This window comes from Gossypium hirsutum, chromosome D06, assembly GCF_007990345.1.
Source record: "Gossypium hirsutum isolate 1008001.06 chromosome D06, Gossypium_hirsutum_v2.1, whole genome shotgun sequence".
Classification (NCBI taxonomy): domain Eukaryota; kingdom Viridiplantae; phylum Streptophyta; class Magnoliopsida; order Malvales; family Malvaceae; genus Gossypium; species Gossypium hirsutum.
In genome coordinates this window covers 955,539-975,710 of record NC_053442.1, presented here as the reverse complement: position 1 = coordinate 975,710, position 20,172 = coordinate 955,539, and the positions used below count along the sequence as shown (strand labels likewise).

Below are 20,172 nucleotides of genomic sequence, written 5' to 3'. Positions count from 1 at the left end.
TTATGCTTTACTCGATTTTTTATGCAAGTAAGCGATTACATTACAATAATAAAAAGAAAAGAGGTTTAAAATATAGAGATCGAATCTTAAATTTTACGAGAATCAACTTGAAATCCATACAATTTTATTATTGAGCCATGATTGACCTTAAATTAGAGTTCTATTTTTATATAGGTTGGGATGGTTTCCGGTTAAGTTAATTTGGATCACGTCAATTTAGGTTATAAATTTTTTGAATCATTTTAATTCAGGTCAACTTGGGGTTGAGTTATTACATGTTTAGGTCATTTGAGTTATTTATTGGGTTAAATTATTATTCTTTTTTTATTGTTATCTAAGTTAGGTCTTAAACTTGTCAATTGTTCTCACGTTTGGGTTTGAACTAGGCGTCCGTTCCCACATTAAGGCTTACACTTTTTTTTGTCTAAGTTAGTACCCGAACTTGACAATTGTTTCTACATTAGGCCCTAAACTTTAGGATTCTGAAGGAAATATCAAAGACTAATTTGGAAAAAAAATTCAAGCCTCGATGTAGAAACAATTGCCAAGTTCAGACTCTAATGTAAGAATAGTTACTAAGTTCATTTAGTCGAATCATTTCAAGTTGTTCATGAAATTCAGGATTTTGAAGGAAATATGAAAGATTAATTTAGAAAATAATTCAAGCCTCAATGTGAAAACAATTACGAAGTTTCAGGCCCGAATTTGATAAAAAAAATTCAAACCCCAATAACAAAATAATTTCTAAATTCATTTACTTGTATTTTTTCATTATTTTAAATTTGAATAGTTTAAGATTTGAAATTGGTGGAACTAAAGTCGCAAATTAAGTCAAAATTGAGAGAGATAAATGGGAATATGTGTTTGATATTTGTTGAGATTTAGAGGTACAAAATTGAGAAGAAATTTGGCAGATGGACCTAACATGGAAGTGGATTGAGGGAGCATTTAGTTTTAAAGGAAAAATAGAGAAGGAATAAATAAAATTTGTGCAGACATGTGGTCGTTGTAGGTAAAATGAGCTTCACTAGTATTTTCTTGTCGGTAGGCTGTTGTTTATTTAGGGTAAGCTTTGAAAACATAATAGCTAGCTTTAGTAGGTGCAAAGATTTTCTTTTTAATTAAAGCGGTTGTTGGGTATTGAGGGTTTTTTTTTTAAATTATTCTTCAATATATATATATATATTTATTAATTTGATATTTATTTTGTTTTTAATTAAATTTGATCTTAATTTTTTTAAACAAAATATTAACTGAGCTATTCTTTTTAATGATGTTATATGTCACGTCAATAAATATTTTAAAAATTATAGAAATATTTAAAAAATAAAATAAAAATTAAAAAGTTTAAATAAAACAGCATGAAGTACATATAGATTGTCATGTTTGAAAATTTAATATTTTAATTAGTATTTTTGTTAAAAAACAACGATTAGACTTTTTTTGGAAAGTTTGATGGTCAAATAGGGCTTTTTTTTAAATGTTGATGGTCAAATTTAGCTAAAAAAAAAGAGAAGAAGAATAAAAGCTAAATTGACAAAAGATGTAAATATTGAGGGTTATATTTATCATTATGCCTTTTTTAAATTATAAGGTTATGACACATTTATAATTTGGAAGAAAAAAATATGTAACAAATTTATAAAAAGATTAATATAAAAATTAAATGTGATTTTTGTTGAGTTTAAATATTACCATCTTCTTCGTGAGTATGTATTATTATAGACATATTAAAATATAAAAAGATAAATATTTTCAAACTAATATTTTATATTACTATAAGGTATAACTTTTAATCCATAAAATGAAAGATATTACGCATTTAAGTGTGTTTGAACCTGTATCGTTTAGATCATTACAATAGTCAATGAGGTATTGGCTCAATTGTCAAAGACAAAAGCCAAAAGTCTTTAGTACCTAAGTTCAAAACTTGCCATGCACAATTTTATAGGTAGATTTTGAGTCCAATCATGTGCGGTTATCGTGTGTGAATCTCAACATCAACGAATGTTGATTATGAGGTGGATTATATGATTATTAGGTAAAATTAAATTTTAACTCAAATCGATTTTAAATTTAAGTTATTTTAAGTTCAATATATTCAAATTTGAAGTTTAGGTTTTTCAAGTTAAACCATTATGAATTGAAATTATTTTGAATTTTGATCACTTAAAATTCAAGTCATTTTGTGTTCAAATTGTTTTGAGTTTAAATTAAATGAATTCGAGTTATTTTTTTTATCAGATCAACTGGCTGAATGGTACTAAAGGTGGGTTTGGATGGGCGATTGGGTGCGGTGCGTTTAGTTTACTTTTTGTCTCACGCTACAGTGTCTAGTCTCACCGCCACCGCTGTTTTTACACTAACCGCAAGTAAACGCACCGCCCATCCAAACTCACCGTAAGTGTTTATTCTGAAATTCACTTTAGGGGTTCAAATTACAGGGGCAGTCCGATTTGTGATGTATGAGTTAACAGTAATTCACTCCAACTAGGTTTATGAGAGTTAATTGTAAATATATAAAATCTAGTGGTTTCTAGAAAATGTAATAAGAAAATTGAAGATGGGGACCAATGCTAAGTTTCATTCATTTTTGTTTAGGCCCTGATTTTGAATAAGGCTGTAATACATAACAGTAAAAATCTACACACAAAATATGATAATAGCGTAATAAGTCGCTTAGCTTGTTAAGAGCTAGGTGAGAGTTATAATTTAATCTACACTTGTGATACTCATAATTTAATTATCTTACAAAAAAAACACATACCTCTGAGATCTAAAATGGCATAAAGCATAAGTACTTCTTTCGAAGCTCTTTCACTCTACCCAAAGCATCTCTCTTTCTTCTACTAGATTTCGGTTTAGCAGATGATGATGATGATGGACCTTCATCCCTTTGGTTCCCCATAGCATGCTTTGAGATCTCATTGTTATTAGCTGAATTAGGTACAGAGCTAGTGGTTTTTAACAATTCATTACTAGACGAATCGTTGCCTTCAATACTAACAACAGATCCTGCAAGAAACCAATAACGCATACACAAGTTAACTGACCCAACTTCAAATGTTCTGAAAAAGCAACTCGAAATTACTTGAACAAATAACTCGAAATGATTCAAAGCTTGAAGTGACTAAAAACCCGAAATGATCTCGACTTGTAATGACAACAATCTGTAATTTTTTATAACTCAAATTGATGGTAACATCTAACATGAGATCTTATTATAGTGAGATCTTGTGAAATCCTTTTTAAATCAACGACTGTGGTTATAAGACAAAACTAAAAAAACTATAGCCGTTTAAGCAAGTCCCGTCAAAAAAATTGAAAATTGTGTTAGCAAAAGTTGTTTTTCTTTGGAAATCAACGTTGAAACCTGTTGAATTGGTTAGAAGATAAACTCACATTTCTCAATCTCAATGCAAATGGAACGTGGCATGATCAACACTGGATTGATTTTTTTTTTTCTATTTTTTTATTTTAACCGTTGATTTAAAAGGATTCTACAGTATCAGAGGCGAGGATAGTGCAAGGAGTTGCCTTGCCTCCCCAAGATAAATTTGTTATAGAAGCCCTTTAAATTTTGTCAAATTATAAGTTTGTATAATGAAAAAATTATACTTTGACCTCCAAAAGTTTATTATTTATTTTTGGCCCTCTAAAGCAATTTTCTGGCTTCGCCCTATGGGATCTTTAAATAAATACCACCCAAATTAATAGAAGATTAACTGACCGAAAATAAAATTTAAGGGTCTATTTATTAGTCTTAACTTGACAATTTAAAGGTCTCTATACGATCATACAAAATAAAATTTGAAGGACCTAAAGAAATAATTCCTTTTATACCATCAAAACCTTCGCCCTCCCCTTGTAGTTTTCATGCATGGCTATATCATGATACCATATCTCACCAGTTAAAGGCATATAATAGGACATAAAATGACATGCTAGGAGTAGTAAATATTGTCTACGGAACTAAACTACGAATATGGTTGTCAAGTAATGAAATAAGTCAGAAAAGTTGACATACCTAAAGCAGCCGGAACCAAAACCACCTCGTCCAACCTGTTGGATGCAGAGACATTAAGCTTTTTACCCATGTCATTCTGTTCCAAAACTAGGTCTTGATCTAGATCTTGTAAGAAAGCCATTGAGTCGAAACATTCATCTGACGACATGCTTGGAGCGCTTGAATTACCGGAACTCGAAGAAGATACATGGTTGACGAGATCGTTCATTTCCAGAAAGTCACCACGTGAAAAAGAATCAATATAAGCATCTGTGAAACAATCCATTCCAACATCATTTTCATCTTGATGCTCTGGAACGGGAATGGTCCCTGCAACAGCCAATCCTTCTTTCTCATCATGCTTGTTCACCTACAAGTAATGGCTACACCTCAAATAGACAAACAGAACAGCAACAGAACTTAATTATTCAAAGATGTTGATGAGATGCATTTAGTTGTCTAGTGGTATCTAATCGATCTTAGATGACATCCTAAGACTCAAACTATTCGATTTTTAGTTTCTGAAAGTAATTCGGTCCAGTTTTTTTAACCTTAACACAAAAATTTACATTGTAATCAACCACGGTTGAACTTCAGCCAGACTATGAACAATTCACAACTTAAGAAGCTATAAATAATTCATGTCTTAGGGGCCCCTTCATGATGTTTTTGGTGGTTTTGATATATTCGACGTTAAAGCAAAATGTCCAAATTGATAGTTTGGTTGAATTAGCCTTCAACTGGAAAGACTTATGTAAACTGACCAAAGAAAAGTAAGTGTGCAGACGATGAGATACCTGATGGTTGCTCGAGGAACCTATTCCCGTACCGCAGTTAGCCTCCAGAATAGGAGGTTGTGGTAAATGATTTTCAGTGCCAATACGAGCACTAGACACTTTCTCCTGCATTTCGTCACTCGGAACAAGAAAAACTCTACACATAGAGATGGTTTCCTGCATATTATCCAACCAGACCGGCTAATGACTGGCAGGTTGAGTTGATAACTGAAATAGAACAAATGTATTAAACTGTAAGCTTGTAGGACATTCTGTTTTAGTAAAGTACCTTGTTTGCATTTTCGTCGCACAATCTCTTTTGAGTTGCGCTGAAAACTTGCATCACCCAGTCAGTTTTATGTTCATGAGAGACTTGACCCTTGTCGTACGCAAGAGTGGTTCTCCAACCGATAATATCAGAGTTTGAGAAGACTTCACGGGCCTCCTCTTTGACCTTCCAGAGGCCATGTTCCATATCAGTGTTATCATTTGAGCTAGTCAAAAACCACATACCATCTGCATACAGTAATTAAGTAAGATCAGAGATTGATCTTCTTGCATCATAGTTGGCATGAATGAGGATATGTTTAATGCATAACACATATATTGAACATACATCTATCTTCAAGTGGCAGACAAAGTGATAGTCCACTGATGGCATAATAGAAACAAAACCTTATCATTTTCCGAAAGAGACATTAATTGAAACAAAGAGTCAGAAAGAGAAATGCTTATTTGTTCCTAATGATGCAATTTGTTAGATTATAGCAAATTTATTGGTAAGTTATGGCAAAAACAATGGTCCTTACCTGGTAAGTATTCGGGCTTGAAGCTGTAAGGATTTACTTCGATAACATTGCACGGTAGAGGAGAACCACTAGTCAATTTGTTGAGACCGATAAAGAGCTCTTCATTAGTGCTGGTGATAGCAATACACGCAGATAGGGAAGCTGCTGAAGCGTTCATGGTGATCTGATTCTGATTTCAGACAAAAAAAAAAAAAAAACACATCACCAAGGAGTTTATAGCCTATGGGGTGCAACTATAAAAAGGAAGGCCTTTGAAGCTAGTGGATATCAAAGCTTGTACTACTAATCAACAAATAATAATACATTAAACTGAAAATTCGCAAAAAGGACTAGTAGATGATACATTATATGCACATATAAAATCATGTAGAATCCTTCAAAGCTATCCATTTTGTTGATTGATAATGAACATCTCTGAATAGACCAAGACCAAGCAACCAATTAAATTATTTTTCTTTTAACTCCAAGGGCGCAATGGAACACCAAAATTTATCCAGATAATATTGACACAGAAAAGGATAAAATCGGACTAATTATTTTAAGGCAAAACTTTTAGATTTAATCAATATATCTTAATCATGGGGAGCTTCTTTCTTCCCCCGTTTGATATATTCTGAGTCAGATAGAATTATTTCTCAAAAATAATGAGGGGAAAGTTTTTTTCAGCATAAACACAATCAAACAATTGCACATATATAACTCTTTATTAAGGAGGGGAACCAAGGACATATGCTTACCTCACTATATGAAGGAGTTAAGCGGCTGGATGCCTGCGTTCAATCAGCTAAAAGAAAAATCAAAGGAACAAAATTGATCAGCTGCAAGCTATGATTGATTACTTTTTTTGGTTTTTCAACAGAGTGAAGGGGGAGAGGGGAGAAAAAAAAGATCAGTATATTTTAGCTTTCGAGTTCCATAATTCAGCGACTTTGGTTGATTTAACGTACACTACTGAAAAAAAGAACACCCAGAAAATATTGAAAAGAAAAGTCTTCCACTTTCCTTTCTTTTCCTTCCTTTTCTGACCAACCAAACAGAGCTAACTGGTTTTTATCATTTCAGCTGATTTTACACGTACAAATTATATATTCGGTTGAAACACTGATCACCGATCAATAATGAACAAAGGAGAAGAAAATTGGAAAATCCTTATACCAGCTTCTAAGACGAGCAACAGGAAGAGAGAGTTGAGAGCCGGCCTGCCTTGCTTTGTTTCCTTTAATCACCCACTCTCTTCTAATAGTACTACTATCTAACGACGTTAAATCCTTCAATTTTTATAAGCAAAAACCTGAATAAACCCCTAGTTAAGCATTAAGCAACAACATGCCAGCACGTGGGAAGTTCTTGTTGGATGAAACTAACCATGGGTTATCCTAGTTGGCTTGCTTTGATTTTACTTGTGTCTGTTTTCCGAAGGGAAAAAAGAATTGACAACATTATTTCGCCCAGAAAGTGAGATTGAGAGTCATTGAAGTTTTTACAAAAGACCGAGTCCTTTGTCTTGAAAACGAGAGGTTGATTAATTCTAGAATAGTCCACTAGATTCTAGCTCTACTTAAAAAGGTTAAATTTTATGTTTTGTGAATTTGATTGGATTAAGTTTTCGACAACCTGCTGTAAATCATATGTACGTGTATCAATCGCTCAGCCCACGAAAGATTCTTCGCCCCATATGAAGACAATTATTATTATTGATAAATAAATAAGAATTATTACTATGATAACAATAAAGTACATCTTTAATTAAAAAAACCAATAAAGTACATCTTTACGTCTTTTACCACATCTAAATAAATAATTTTTTATAATGAATAAATAATTATTTTTAATTCACATCAAGAAAAATACTTAATTTTAATTTATAGTTAGATAAACTTAGAATATAAATTAATTTTTTGAATTTTTCTTTTGTTTTATGGTATATATTTAAACATGCATTTTATTTTTAAAAAATGTAATATATTTTATAATTACACTTAATACTTATTTTTATCAAATTCTATTCTTCAAATCTCAAATTTTAATTTAATTGTTTTATGTAATCATTTTTAAATAATATTGATTATTATGCTTGAAACTCAACTTAAATTTTATAACCCCAATAGAATAAAAAAAATTATGCCTTTGTTTAAATGTATTGAATTTTATGATTAAGACTTAAGAGTTCAATCATAAAAACGTACCTCATAAGGCATCCAAATGAAAAGTATTTCTTTTATTGTTTGGGATCGCTATAATTATATAGTAAGATCTTTTTCTAAATTTAATTAAATAGTAAGATCTTATTTCTTTTCACATGCATATTTGGACCGACAAGTTTAGTATACTATAAGTGGTTGGAATGTTACAATATAGTCAACGTTGGAGGAAACAGGCATGTATTTTATTTTATTTTAAAATATAAATGAAAAAAACCTGATTTTTAAAATCAAAATTAAAAAGCTCCGAGGTCAAAGAGTGTAATAGTAAACGGGTTTTGGTGCCATATGCATTAGGAAGGATTTCCGGATTCTGATTTGGTTAAGGACATCCAACCCACAACCAACGCCAACAACATCAAGAATAATAAAAGTTTTTATGACGACAGAGAAATTTTTACTAATTATATAAAATATTAAAAAATAAATTATACATTAATTCTGGTCTAATATTATACATTAATTTTAGTCTAATATGTAATTGTATACATGAAACTTTGATTTGATTTAATTCCCTCAAATTATTAACACAATTATTTATATAGCATAATTTTATGTTTATATTTTAGATACACATATATTTATATTTATCTAATATAAAAATAAATTGATGTATTTTTTTAAATGTATATGATTGAATCAAAATAAAATTTATGTATATAATTGCATATTGAAACCAACTTTACGTATAATTTTGAGATTTTTCCTAAAATTTAAGCTTATCAATTTCTAAATGTTTATAAAATCGATCCTCAAACTATATCATTTTTCATTTACGTACCTAAATTTTTTTTAATCAAAAGTGGTATTTAAGTTGTTAATTTCATTTAATTTTACTCAAAAAGTGTATGGCATCCAATAAGAGCATGTAACAGCTCACATGTCACGTTTTTATTAGTTGGTATCATATATATATAGTTAAAATAGAGATAAATCTCAAAACTGTATATGGACTTTGATTCAATGTGTATTTTAATACATGTACTTTAATTTGTTGTAATTATACAAATGACAGTTGGTTGCAATTCAAATATATACAAAAAAAACTTTAATTTTGGTTCAATTGTACATATTTAAAGGAATAAATACATCAATATATTTTCATATTAAATATATATAATTTTTTGTTTTGCTATATGTATACTGAAAATGATGTTGTATCGATAATTATATTAGTAATTCGTGAAAATTAAATTAAAATAAAATTTTATGTATAAAATTATACGAAATCAAAGTTCATATATAGTATTACACAACTATCTAAAGTTCATATGTCGTTTTTAGATTTATCACAGTAAAATAAGTTCAAATTAATAGTTTAGATAATAGATACCAGTTTTTTTTTTAATGTTAGGTACTTAAGTAAGAAAAATAATATCTTTGAGGACCAATTTTGTATTTAAGCCAATTCTAAATAACAACCGTCCTTTGCGCGAGGGCAGACGCCAACCAAGGAGAGTTGCGGTGTCACCGTAACCAAAATTAACTGTTTTGAAAGAGAGGATCCAAACAGGAAAAAAAAATTGAAAAAAAAAAAAAAACTAAAGCTGGTTTCGTCAACAACGAAATTCGAAAACGAAAACAAAGAGCAAAACAGAGTTGAATTTCAAGAGCTTAATTAAATATTATTACCTTGAAGAAAAGCCAGCTTTTTCCAGCGTTCAATCTGTTTGGCAAAAATCGAAAAAAATCGAAAATCAAGTTAAAAGGAAAGCACAAATCTCGTCTTGTTTCCAAGAAAAGCATGAAACGATAAATCAAACATAACAAGCTCAAAGAAGAACAGATTACAAAACTATTTCTAATCCAAGATCATGGCGGATTAGCTTAAATTAATTTGCATGACCGAAAAAGAAAACCTTAAACACAGGTAAACGAAATAACAATTTGCTCACATTTTCCGATCAGTCATTCACTTAAAAAAAAAAAAACTAAAGCTGGTTTCGTCAAAGACGAACACAAAGAGAAAAATGCATGAAACGATAAATCAAACATAACAGGCTCAAAGAAGAACAGAAAGCTATTTCTAATCTAAGAACATGACGGATTAGTTTAAATTTATTTGCATCACCGGAAAAAAAAAGGGCAAAAACAAAGCTAAACGAAACAACAAATTCTTCACGTTTCTTATAATCCGATCAGTAATTTACTTGGGAAAAAAAACTAAAGCTGGATTCGTCAATAACGAACTTCAAAAACGAAAACAAAGAAAAGAAGAATCACAGAGCAGAATTTGAAGAGCTTAATTAAGCATTATCTTGAAGAAATGCATGAAAGGATAAATAAAACATAACAGACTCAAAGAAGAACAGAGAACTAATTCTAATCTAAGATCATGACGGATTAGCTTAAATTTATTTGCATCACCCAAAAAAAAACTCCAAAAAAAAGGTAAATGAAACAACAATTTCCTCACGTTTTTCATCATCGATCCGTCATTTACTTGAAAAAAAAAGAAAGAAGAATCACAATATGTTTACGAATCAAAATAGTGTGTTCAACAAATTAAAGCAAGATTTATAATCAGATGAAATAAACAAAAAGAAGAAGAAGAGGGAATCTCTAACCTTGAAACGACAGGAGAAAGAAGAGACTTACTCAGCTTCATCTACGACATGAGGAAACAGCGGAGCTTTGGGAGCTATTTATAGACGAGGGGCTCTGCTTTTAACTGTACATTAACCATGGTTACTAGTTACCTCGCCCACAGTTAACAAGGATGATCGTTATCATTTTTATATAAAAGGAAAAATTAAGCGGGAGATATGACGTGGCTGCCGTTATTGGCTCTGCTCGTGCGAGCATCAAGTTGAAGAAGAGGAATTTTCACCCAAAAAAAGGGACATAGCAACATTTAGTCCCTAAATTTGATAATAATTTTAACTTGGTCCCTAAACTTTTTTTCCACATTAGTCTTGAAACTTGGAAAATTTTCTCAGTTTAGTACTTGAACTTGAATTTAATTACGGTATGATAATGTGGCATTCTGATATTGCACTACATCATTACTTGAAAATGATTAAAATTTTATATAAAATCTAATACCAAAAAATATTAAAAAGAAAATTTATTTTTATTTTTTAAAATTTCAAGGAATAATGTGGCACAATTTCAAAGTGCCTCTAAAACTTCCTAAAATTTCCCAATTTGATCATGAACATAGATTCTTTTAAGTTATGATGATATAATATTTTGAGATTGTATCACGTAATTACCTGATAATTTTAAAAGTTTTATATAAAATCTAAAAAATACATCAAAATTAAAAAATATTTTAAAAAAAAATTAAGTGATGATATGGCACAATATCAAAGCTCCACATAATAAACCCTTAACAAAATTTAAGTTCAAAATTTAAATTGAGAAATTAGCTAATGTGGACTAAAAAGATTCAATGACTAATGTGAGAAAACTATCAATTTCAAGGAGTGAATGATACTTTATCCCAACAAATTCCAATAGCTTATCTGGGGGCCGTCAATTTCCTGAAGCTTCCTTCTTCGTTAAGTGTCTTTTGACTTCGTCAACCTCCAATTTTACCTGATTGAGCTGACTTTAACGAGCACGAGTACCTATAAATTATGCCCAAGTAATTAAACTATTAATAAATTTATATTTTAATTACTCAACTCTAAAAAAAATAAAATAATTATTGAATTATTCAAAAGTACTAATTTAAGTTCACAAGGCTATTAAAATCGTTATTTTATGGTCTTCTATGTTCGCACCATCTGCATCAATTGAAAACTCTCATTTTATTTCTCTTTTTACAGTTCAATGTTTTTTTTATGAAACAACTTTGAACGTCATGAATTTATGACCCAAAATCTAAACAGGTTTCTTCTTGGATATTTGACACTAATCGTCAAATCAACTTAGATCTAATGTATGTTCTTTTACTCATTGATGGGTACTGATTCATCTTACCAAGCATTACCAAGCATCAAATTGTTGCTTGGAGCTCATCAGTCGAACTTTTTATAAAAAAATTAATAGTTCAGTGACTTAAATAAAAATTTTAAATAGTTCAGTGAGTTATAACTGAAAACTTTCAAATGGTTCAGTGATCACAATATAATATTTTGAACTTGAATGATCAAAACATAAATTTACTAATAATTTAGTGACCTTAGGTGTAATTTACCCTAAAGTAATTTAGATTTAGAAATTTGGTTAGGTACACAATTTTGTTTTAATTAAAGGAAAAACAAAGTTTTTATTTTTTAATTTTAGGACTAAATATCAAAATTATACATGAATTTTGGTTTAACATATAATTTTATACACAAATTTTAATTGTGAACAATTTTATACATGAAATTTTGATTTGATTCAATCCTCATAAATTATTAATATAATTATTGATATATTAACATTTTATGTTTATATATTGCATATACGAATAATTATATTTATCCAATATAAAAAATAAATTAATATATTTATTTTTTAAAATGAGTATTATTGAATCAAAATTAAAGTTTCACATATAAATTTTGGTCACAATCAAAATTTCTCATGTATAATTATATTAAATGAAAGTTCATGTATCAATTTATATATTGAATCAAAATTTATGTATAATTTTAATTTTTACCCTTTAATTTTAAAATTAAGACATAATCATTGCACGAATTTGTAATCTTTTGGAATATACGGTCTCTAATCATTAATCAATATACCAACTATATGATTACTCGAGATTCTATAACGAAAAATATCAATCAACATATTCGGGTACAAGTTATTGTTTTTTACTATTAAATTGAGTTAAATCAATCATTTTTTATCGATAAAACGTATCGTGAAAATATTTATATTAAAAGTCGAATTATATTTTATTTTTTTATTTAAAAAATAGATAAATTAGTTATTGTACGTTTGACTAAATAGCAAATTGATCGTTCTATTAAAAATTTTATTCATTTTACAGCTAAAATCGGTCCCTATATGTCCGCATAAAGTGCACATGATACATCACGTGTAATTGTTTGGTTATTTTGTCGATCAAGACAATTTTTAACAGTGAAATGAATGAATTTTTAATAGGAATAACCAATTTATTTCTTTTTTTTTAGTATATAAGGTAAAATACAATTTATTTCTTTTTTTTTTTTAGTATAGAAGGTAAAATGCAATCTGATTCATAATACAAGAGACTTCTTGATACTTTTACCCGTTCTTTCATTGATATTGATATGTATTAGAGGTATTCATTGGTCTAGTTAATTCGGTTTAAATATGACATTAAAACATTTCATACTTGTCTAAACTTGGTTTAGTTAAAAATATGGGTTTGAACATACTCATATTATTTTTATAATCTTGTTGAAAATTATTTATATTATTTCTAACTTAATATTTAATAATTTATATATTTTTTCATTTATTAAAATTTTAAATATAAAAAAATATGTCATTGAGATTAAATTATAACTTTCCTTTTTTCTTTCTCAATTCCCACGCTACTTTCCCTTTCTTTCAATTTTTCCATTCACGGTAAAATCATAAAATATATATATATTTTATTTTACACCTAATGGTTTTACGTATGTAGGGCCTTTATTCTTTTTATGTTATAAATTAAATAATATATAAAAATAACCTAAAGTTTATCTGAACTTATTTTTTTTTAATGTTTTTGTCCAAATCTTTTTAAATTATGTACGAACAATCATACTCGTGAATAGGTCTAGTATGTACCATCACTGATGTGTTTTGATGTATTGTTTCGGGTATCAATATTTTTATTTTCACATACATAATTAATGTATCTTTTTTAAATGTTCAAGATAGAAAAAAGTTAAATTTAAAATATCAAAATTTTGTACCGATTGATAGGGGAGAGCAATTTTCGGTTTTAACTTAAGAAGTCTACGCATTCAAATTTTCGATTTCGTTTTAGTTGGGTAGGACGAGTTGACCAGTTTTGACTTCGGTTAATTCGGTTCATTATCAAATTTTGAATCTCAAAACTGAACTGGCTGGAAAAATTGACTTCTTTTATATTATTTTAAAATTATTTTAAATAGTTTTTTATTTTATAAAATATAATAGATATACAACCATATAAACTTAACCTAATAACCATAAACCAAAGATCGAGTAAATCGAAAAAAAAACTGACATAACTAATAACCATAAACCAAAGATCAAGTAAATCGAAAAAACTGACAGAACCAGTTGAATCAAAATTGCTTTAGTTTGGTTGGTTTTCTCAATTAAAGTCATTCAAGTTGATTTTTTCATATTAAAGTTGGTTTTAAAAATGACATAATTGACCAATTAAACTGATTGCTCTCCCCTACCAATCGTATGGGCAGTTATAAGTTGGTATATGCCAGAATGAGAGAAACACATCGGAATCTTGACAAAAACGGAACTTAGATTAATTGATATCGATTGAGGACTAAAACAATATATACCAACTAGTAAGGATGGTAGTAATACAATATTAGCTACCATTATCAAATGTTAAAATTACCATGAAAGCCCCCTATACTGGGAGTCAAATTATAATTTGTCCATTTTCTTAGAAAATGGGTAAATTAGTCCCTATACGTTAGATCAAAAAATAAATTGGTCATTTTCTATTAAAATTTTCATCCATCTCTACAGTTAAAACTTGGCGCAACTGACAAAATAACCAAATAGTTAAATATGACGTGTCATTTGTACCTCATGCTAACATATAAAGACTAATTTTTAATAGTAAAAATAGATAAAATCTTTAACAGAGTGATCGATTTATTTTTTGATTTAACGTACATTGACTAATTTATGTATTTTTAAATAAAGGAGTAAAATACAATCCGAGCATAAAACCTTTTATGTATTTAGGGTATGATTAGGCCGACAAATGGCGAACCAGCCAATTATTCAGGTCTAGCCCAATCTCAACTAACCACCCACAATGAACTACTCCAGTGAGTCGACGAGCAAGCAGCAAAACAAAGGCGCCTAGGCATGTAGCTGATTTGACTCAGTTGAGAGCTCTGAAAATGGAGATCGAATCGAAACCAAGTGACGAGCTATCCAGATTCTTAGATTCCGGCATTTATGAACTACCGAATTCCAATGCTGTCTTCATCGACCCGGTTCGAATACTTAACCGATCCTACACTCGTTTTCGCGTATCTCCTTCATCCTATTATTCCCGTTTCTTTGAATCCAAACACTCCGCTCAAGAACCTAATCTCCCCTCCAATTCTAAGAAGCGAAAACGAAAACCGAAGAAACAACCTCATTCACTCAATGAAAAAGAACAAGCCGCAGATAAGCGTCACCAGGTAAAATTTTAAAAAATTTGTTTTTAATTTCTTTTTGCTGTTCGGTTAATTTGTTTTATGTTCGGTTTAGGAGGTGAGGCCTTTATTGTTAAAGGCGCATGAATCTTTACTCGTATCAGCTGATTTTCCAGCGATTATGAGCAAAATAAGGAGTGATTTTTGTTCCTCAACGGAGCTAAGCGGTGGTGATGAAGAGCATTCTTTCGTTGAGCTTGGAAGAGTTTGGCAAGCTGCTTTGTATGATATAACTCTTGATTTTAAGTTTAGTAGACTGAAAAGCGAGACTGATAATGGAGGTTTGTTTAAAAGTCCTTGTTCACTGGTTTAGTGATTAACGTTTTGTATTTTTTATGAATTTTTTTGTTATTAGTTTCATATCTGTTTCAGAAAATGGAATCAATGAACGGAGAGTGCTTCCAGTTTTTAATAATTTAGTGGTTAACGACACGCCGGAAGAAGTGGAGGCTGAATTTCTGAACAGGCGTTATGTATTACCCAGCATGAGTTGTTTCTACATGGTGTGTTGATTTTCTTTCTTAAAATGCTTAAGAGGAAGATATTTGAAACTTAGAATTCACGAGAATGGTTTAACTGTTATATCGTTTTGATTCTGTTGAAAGTAGATTTTATACTCCAAATTGTCTCAGATTCTTTCTTATAATGTCTGATATGTTCTTATATGTTGTGTCCTTGATCATGTTGAAGTCGGATTTGGGGCAGCTTCGCAACATAATACCCGGTAAATATTGCACATCAAGTCCATTCTCTTTAGGCTGCAACTTTATATATATATATACATGTATCATATTGCTATAATTCATGTTGAGAGATTCCAACATGTTATCTGGTTCTGTGTTTATATTTTATTCTATTTGATATCATGCGTCATTATTGGGTAAAAGTACCACAGAGGCCTTTGTATTAGGAGTTAGATTGCATTTTGCCTCTACTAAGAAAAAGGCAAATTAGTCCTTGTACGTTAGATCAAAGAGCAAAATGATATTTTTGTTAAAAATTTCATCCATTTCTGCTGTTAAAACTGGTCCTTGTACGTAAGCACGATGTATATATGGCACACCTTACGTCACTGTCTAGTTATTCCATCGACCATGCTAATTTTTAGTAGTACAAATGGATGCAATTTTTAACACGAAGGACTAATTTGCTCTTTGGTCTAATGTACAAGGACTAATTTGCTCATTTTTTGAGTAGAGAGGGCAAAATACAACTTGACTCCTAGTACAGGGGCCTCTATGGTACTTTACCCTTACATTTGCTAAGTTTTTCTTTTGCTGCTCTAAGAACCAGTGACACATATAATTAAGATGAACATCGACTTCCTTTTTTTGTGCTTATGCAGCTGAATCTGATAGTGGTTTCAACCTTATGGTTATTGATCCTCCATGGGAAAACGGAAGTGCTCGTCAGAAATCAGTGTATGTAATCACATATTTCAATGTATCAAACACATCACTACTGCTTTTGACAGTTTATACCTTCCTGATCATATTTTTGTGAGTTTCTTCTTGTCAATATATTTTCACCTGTGTTTTTATTTCCCGATTGCTTCAGGTACCCAACATTACCAAACCGGTATTTCTTATCCCTTCCCATTAAGCAACTTACACACAGAGGGGGTGCACTTGTGGCCTTATGGGTGACAAATAGAGAGAAGTTGCGTTCCTTCATTGAGAAAGAGCTATTCCCTGCATGGGGAGTTAGATATGTGTCTACTATTTACTGGTTGAAGGTGACTCTCTCACCTTTTTTGTCTTCGTGTGTGTTTTGCACGAAGTTGAAACAATGCTGATTTGCAAATTATCATTTAGATTGGGTTTTGCTTGAGATTTTCAGGTGAAAGGAGACGGTTCATTGATCAGTGATCTTGACCTCTTTCATCATCGGCCATATGAATGTCTTCTCCTGGGATACTGTCAAGGAAAAGTAATAAACATAAGCTATGCATTATACATGCTTTTAATTGTTGGTTGCTCTTGACTAGATTATTTTTGTTGCTTACACTGTGGAACTTTTGCAGGAAATGGATTCAAATTGCCATTCAGTATTTAGGTCGATAAAAGATGAACATATTATCATAAGCATTCCTGGAGGTTACTCTAGGAAACCCCCAATTGGAGGTATTATTTTATTGATGGACTACTTAATAGTTCCCATAATATATGGTTGCAAGCATTTTTACTCTTTCACCATGCCATGGGAGATTTTCTTGACCAAAAATGAACTATTTTCTTAATGTTTTCTTGGTAAAAAATATCTTTTCTGGCCCTCTCAATATTGATATTGAGCAAATTGGTCCCTCTAAAAAAAAGTGGAGCAATTTAATCTCTGTCAATTTCTAAACTGAGCAACTAAAGACTAACCATTGCGTTAATTGTATATAATTTCGACTGGTATAATATCAAATGTACCCCTCAAAGTTTACACATTCTTTCAATTTGGTTTTGATTTAGCAAATTTAGCCCACAAAATTTGTGTAAATTTGCAAATGTTGAGACTAAATTTGTTGAAACTTTTAGAACCAAGACTAAATTGACAAAATATGTAAACATCAAGGGCTAAATTTGTTATCATATCAATCAAAATTATGTACAATTGATGGAACACTATGATTAATTGCCCTTAATTGCTCACTTTCAAAATTGATAGGGATTAAATTGCTTCGAATTTTTTGAGAGGGACTAATTTGCTCGATATTGAAATTGAGAGGGACTGAAGAGGTCTTTTACCTATTTTCTTCTTTCGTATATATCATCTGAGAAGGAGTTAATTCATTTTTTTATGCTTATGAAGTAAATGCCTCTGTTATTGTGATAACCAACTTTTACATGGCAACTCAGTGCTTGAATTTTAACTCATATTAACTCTTTTCTTTCTTTCCCTTTATAGAATTACTGTTGGACCACGTTCCTGGAGTTAAACCTGCTCGATGTATTGAACTCTTTGCTAGAGAAATGTTAGGTGGGTGGGTTTCTTGGGGAAATGAACCTCTTCACTTTCAGGACTCGAGATATTTTGAGACAGTGAATACATAGATTTTCCAGGGGAATGCCATCTTGTTGGAATCTACATACTAAGGTCACCTGGCATATAGATTGCTTGGTTCTAATGTCAAATCCCAAAGCACACTATTCTAGCTTGGATGGCTGTTATTAACAGGTTGGCAGATACAATGAGCAAATGGAGCCTTTCAATTGAAGACAAAAGCTGTATATTACTATATTGTGCAACCAAGAAGCAGAAACTGGAACTCATATGTTTCTTTTAGTTGTCATTAGAGAACTTTGAATATTTTTATATCCAGATTTCAGAGGCATGTTAGCGATTGGGACACTGAATTTAATTGGGCCTTGTAAAAGGTTGAGGGGCACATAGTGATTGCTCTCCTCTCCAGTTTGCTTTGAGTTGGACTGCTTCGATTTACTATGTTAGGCAAGAAAGGAACAGCAGATTCCTTGGGCTTCTGTATCTAGTACACAAAATTTTAAAGAATAGCCGGTGATATTCCAGGATGGTTACACGGAATTTGAAGCATTGCCGATGATCCTGTAAGTCATGCTCTGTGTATATTTGCTTAGTTAAATTCACTTCTGTTTTATTACATTTTGTGGTTTATTTGTAAGTTGCAGAATTGTCTTCACTATGGCAAGGTTACACCCTGATTCTCGATTCTATAATTTGGCTTATCCGAAAAAACTAGAAAAGTTCGTATGATATATATTTTTTGCAACATCACGTGATGGTTGTTTATACCGAAAGAAAGAGACATAATGTGGCTGAAAGTAAAGCTGATGCAATGTTAGTCTCATCTATCTAATATAGATTACAATAACATTTAATCAATCTTTTACATCTAACTTATTGAGAAGTTGATAAGTAGCCACTACTCTCTGTACATCTCTTTTAGTTTTGAAAGGTCTCGGATGGAAAACAGGGATAGTATCTTCTCGATTACGGGATGTAATTGAGTCGAGCTGAGTCTAAATACTGTCAAGCTCAAGCTTGAAATTCGGAGTTTGATACTCAGCTCAAGCTCAATTGAACTTTAAATTTGAGCTTGGCTCGAGATATAATCAAGCTACTTGAGCTCAAGTTCGGTTCAATAATTAAGCTTAGGGTTAATAATATATATTAAGGGTGATAATGTAAATTAATAATATAAAAATATGAAAAGCTTGATAAGGCTCGCGAGTATTCAAGTCGAGTATTACTATGCTCAAATTCAGCTCGATTGATAGCTCGAGCTTGGCTCGGCTATTATTGAATCGAGCTTGAAGTTTTTTCAAGTGAACTCGAGTAGCTTGTGAGTTCCATTCTCTCATTTAGACCCCTATTCTCAATGCATTTAGTACAAACTTTGCCTTGAAGTTGTCCCCTTTGTCTAATCTTCCTAGTTCTTGTTCTAACCACCGCAACTTTTATTATTTTAGGAAGGTTGTGCTTCTTTCTAACGTTGTGTGCATCTTTTGGATCACAGGTAGCTAAATCAGCTCCTTTAGGTGGTAGACCCAGTATCCATTTTGCGTCTTCGAGTCTCTTGTGAATTTATGGCCATGGACATTGAGATTTTGTCCTTCTACGTTTATGTGACGCAATTAGGTAAGACAAAACTCTCGATAGGAGTACGAGAAAATATCAAGAAGATAGTGAGATTTTATTCCCGGACTCATTTGGTTTTGCAGTTCTTGTTTTTCTTCAGTGGGAAAGAACATTCCAAGCTTGTTTGATATCGTCCTTTGTCTGCAAGGTGAGCATTCCGACAGTTTAGTTGTTAGTTTGGGCATTTCAGATTTAAAGTAGATTATATTTAAAATATATGGATTAATTATAGGATGAAATTGACCTTGAAATAATACTTTTGATTTTGTCTCAACCTACCTGATATATTTTCTTTTTCTACAAATCTAAGCCAAATATATATTATGAAATTTAAAAAAATAATAAAAATATATATAAAAAAGTATTTTTAAAATTAGATAATATGTTATATATTATTAAAAAATTATGTTTTAGAATGTATATAAATAGTTAAAATTTAAGAAGAATATTTTAGCAGAATGAACATGATGAATT

The 20,172-nt window shown here is 30.7% G+C and overlaps 2 protein-coding genes across 6 annotated transcripts; one reads left to right on the top strand and one right to left on the bottom strand.

Moving 5' to 3' along the window:
- Positions 1–2,564: 2,564 nt before the first annotated feature.
- LOC107938928 (NAC domain-containing protein 82) lies at positions 2,565–10,466 on the bottom strand. 4 transcript variants are annotated; one of them, XM_041094901.1, is made up of 8 exons: positions 10,360–10,466; positions 9,425–9,458; positions 6,329–6,375; positions 5,592–5,760; positions 5,072–5,298; positions 4,804–4,983; positions 4,028–4,376; positions 2,565–3,015 (listed from the first exon to the last, which is right to left on the bottom strand). In XM_041094901.1, the coding sequence occupies exons 4-8, from the start codon at positions 5,746–5,748 to the stop codon at positions 2,777–2,779; spliced, it is 1,152 nt and encodes a 383-aa protein (XP_040950835.1). In that variant the 5' UTR covers positions 5,749–5,760; positions 6,329–6,375; positions 9,425–9,458; positions 10,360–10,466; the 3' UTR covers positions 2,565–2,776. The 4 variants fall into 4 exon arrangements, with proteins under 4 accessions (XP_040950835.1, XP_016727679.1, XP_040950834.1 ...); XM_016872190.2 differs by having other exon boundaries at positions 4,804–4,959; positions 10,360–10,463; XM_041094900.1 differs by lacking the exons at positions 9,425–9,458; positions 10,360–10,466 and adding an exon at positions 6,747–7,187.
- A 4,184-nt stretch (positions 10,467–14,650) lies between these two features.
- LOC107938886 (methyltransferase-like protein 2) lies at positions 14,651–19,972 on the top strand. Of its 2 annotated transcripts, none has more exons than XM_041094899.1 (11): positions 14,651–15,081; positions 15,152–15,377; positions 15,469–15,599; positions 15,787–15,820; positions 16,442–16,517; positions 16,654–16,831; positions 16,936–17,025; positions 17,120–17,219; positions 17,989–18,647; positions 19,577–19,698; positions 19,799–19,972. In XM_041094899.1, the coding sequence occupies exons 1-9, from the start codon at positions 14,794–14,796 to the stop codon at positions 18,132–18,134; spliced, it is 1,269 nt and encodes a 422-aa protein (XP_040950833.1). In that variant the 5' UTR covers positions 14,651–14,793; the 3' UTR covers positions 18,135–18,647; positions 19,577–19,698; positions 19,799–19,972. The 2 variants fall into 2 exon arrangements, with proteins under 2 accessions (XP_040950833.1, XP_040950832.1); XM_041094898.1 differs by having other exon boundaries at positions 19,782–19,972.
- Positions 19,973–20,172: the final 200 nt, after the last annotated feature.

Excerpts from the sequence above, each read along its gene's own strand:
- LOC107938886 (XM_041094899.1), top strand. The coding sequence starts at position 14,794 with ATGGAGATCGAATCGAAACCAAGTGACGAGCTATCCAGATTCTTAGAT. Across the intron at positions 15,600-15,786 it reads GCATGAGTTGTTTCTACATG|TCGGATTTGGGGCAGCTTCG; the intron begins GTGTGTTGATTT and ends ATCATGTTGAAG. Across the intron at positions 17,220-17,988 it reads TAGGAAACCCCCAATTGGAG|AATTACTGTTGGACCACGTT; the intron begins GTATTATTTTAT and ends TTCCCTTTATAG.
- LOC107938928 (XM_041094901.1), bottom strand. The coding sequence starts at position 5,748 with ATGAACGCTTCAGCAGCTTCCCTATCTGCGTGTATTGCTATCACCAGC. Across the intron at positions 4,984-5,071 it reads GCGACGAAAATGCAAACAAG|CCGGTCTGGTTGGATAATAT; the intron begins GTACTTTACTAA and ends GCCAGTCATTAG. Across the intron at positions 4,377-4,803 it reads GTTCCTCGAGCAACCATCAG|GTGAACAAGCATGATGAGAA; the intron begins GTATCTCATCGT and ends CATTACTTGTAG.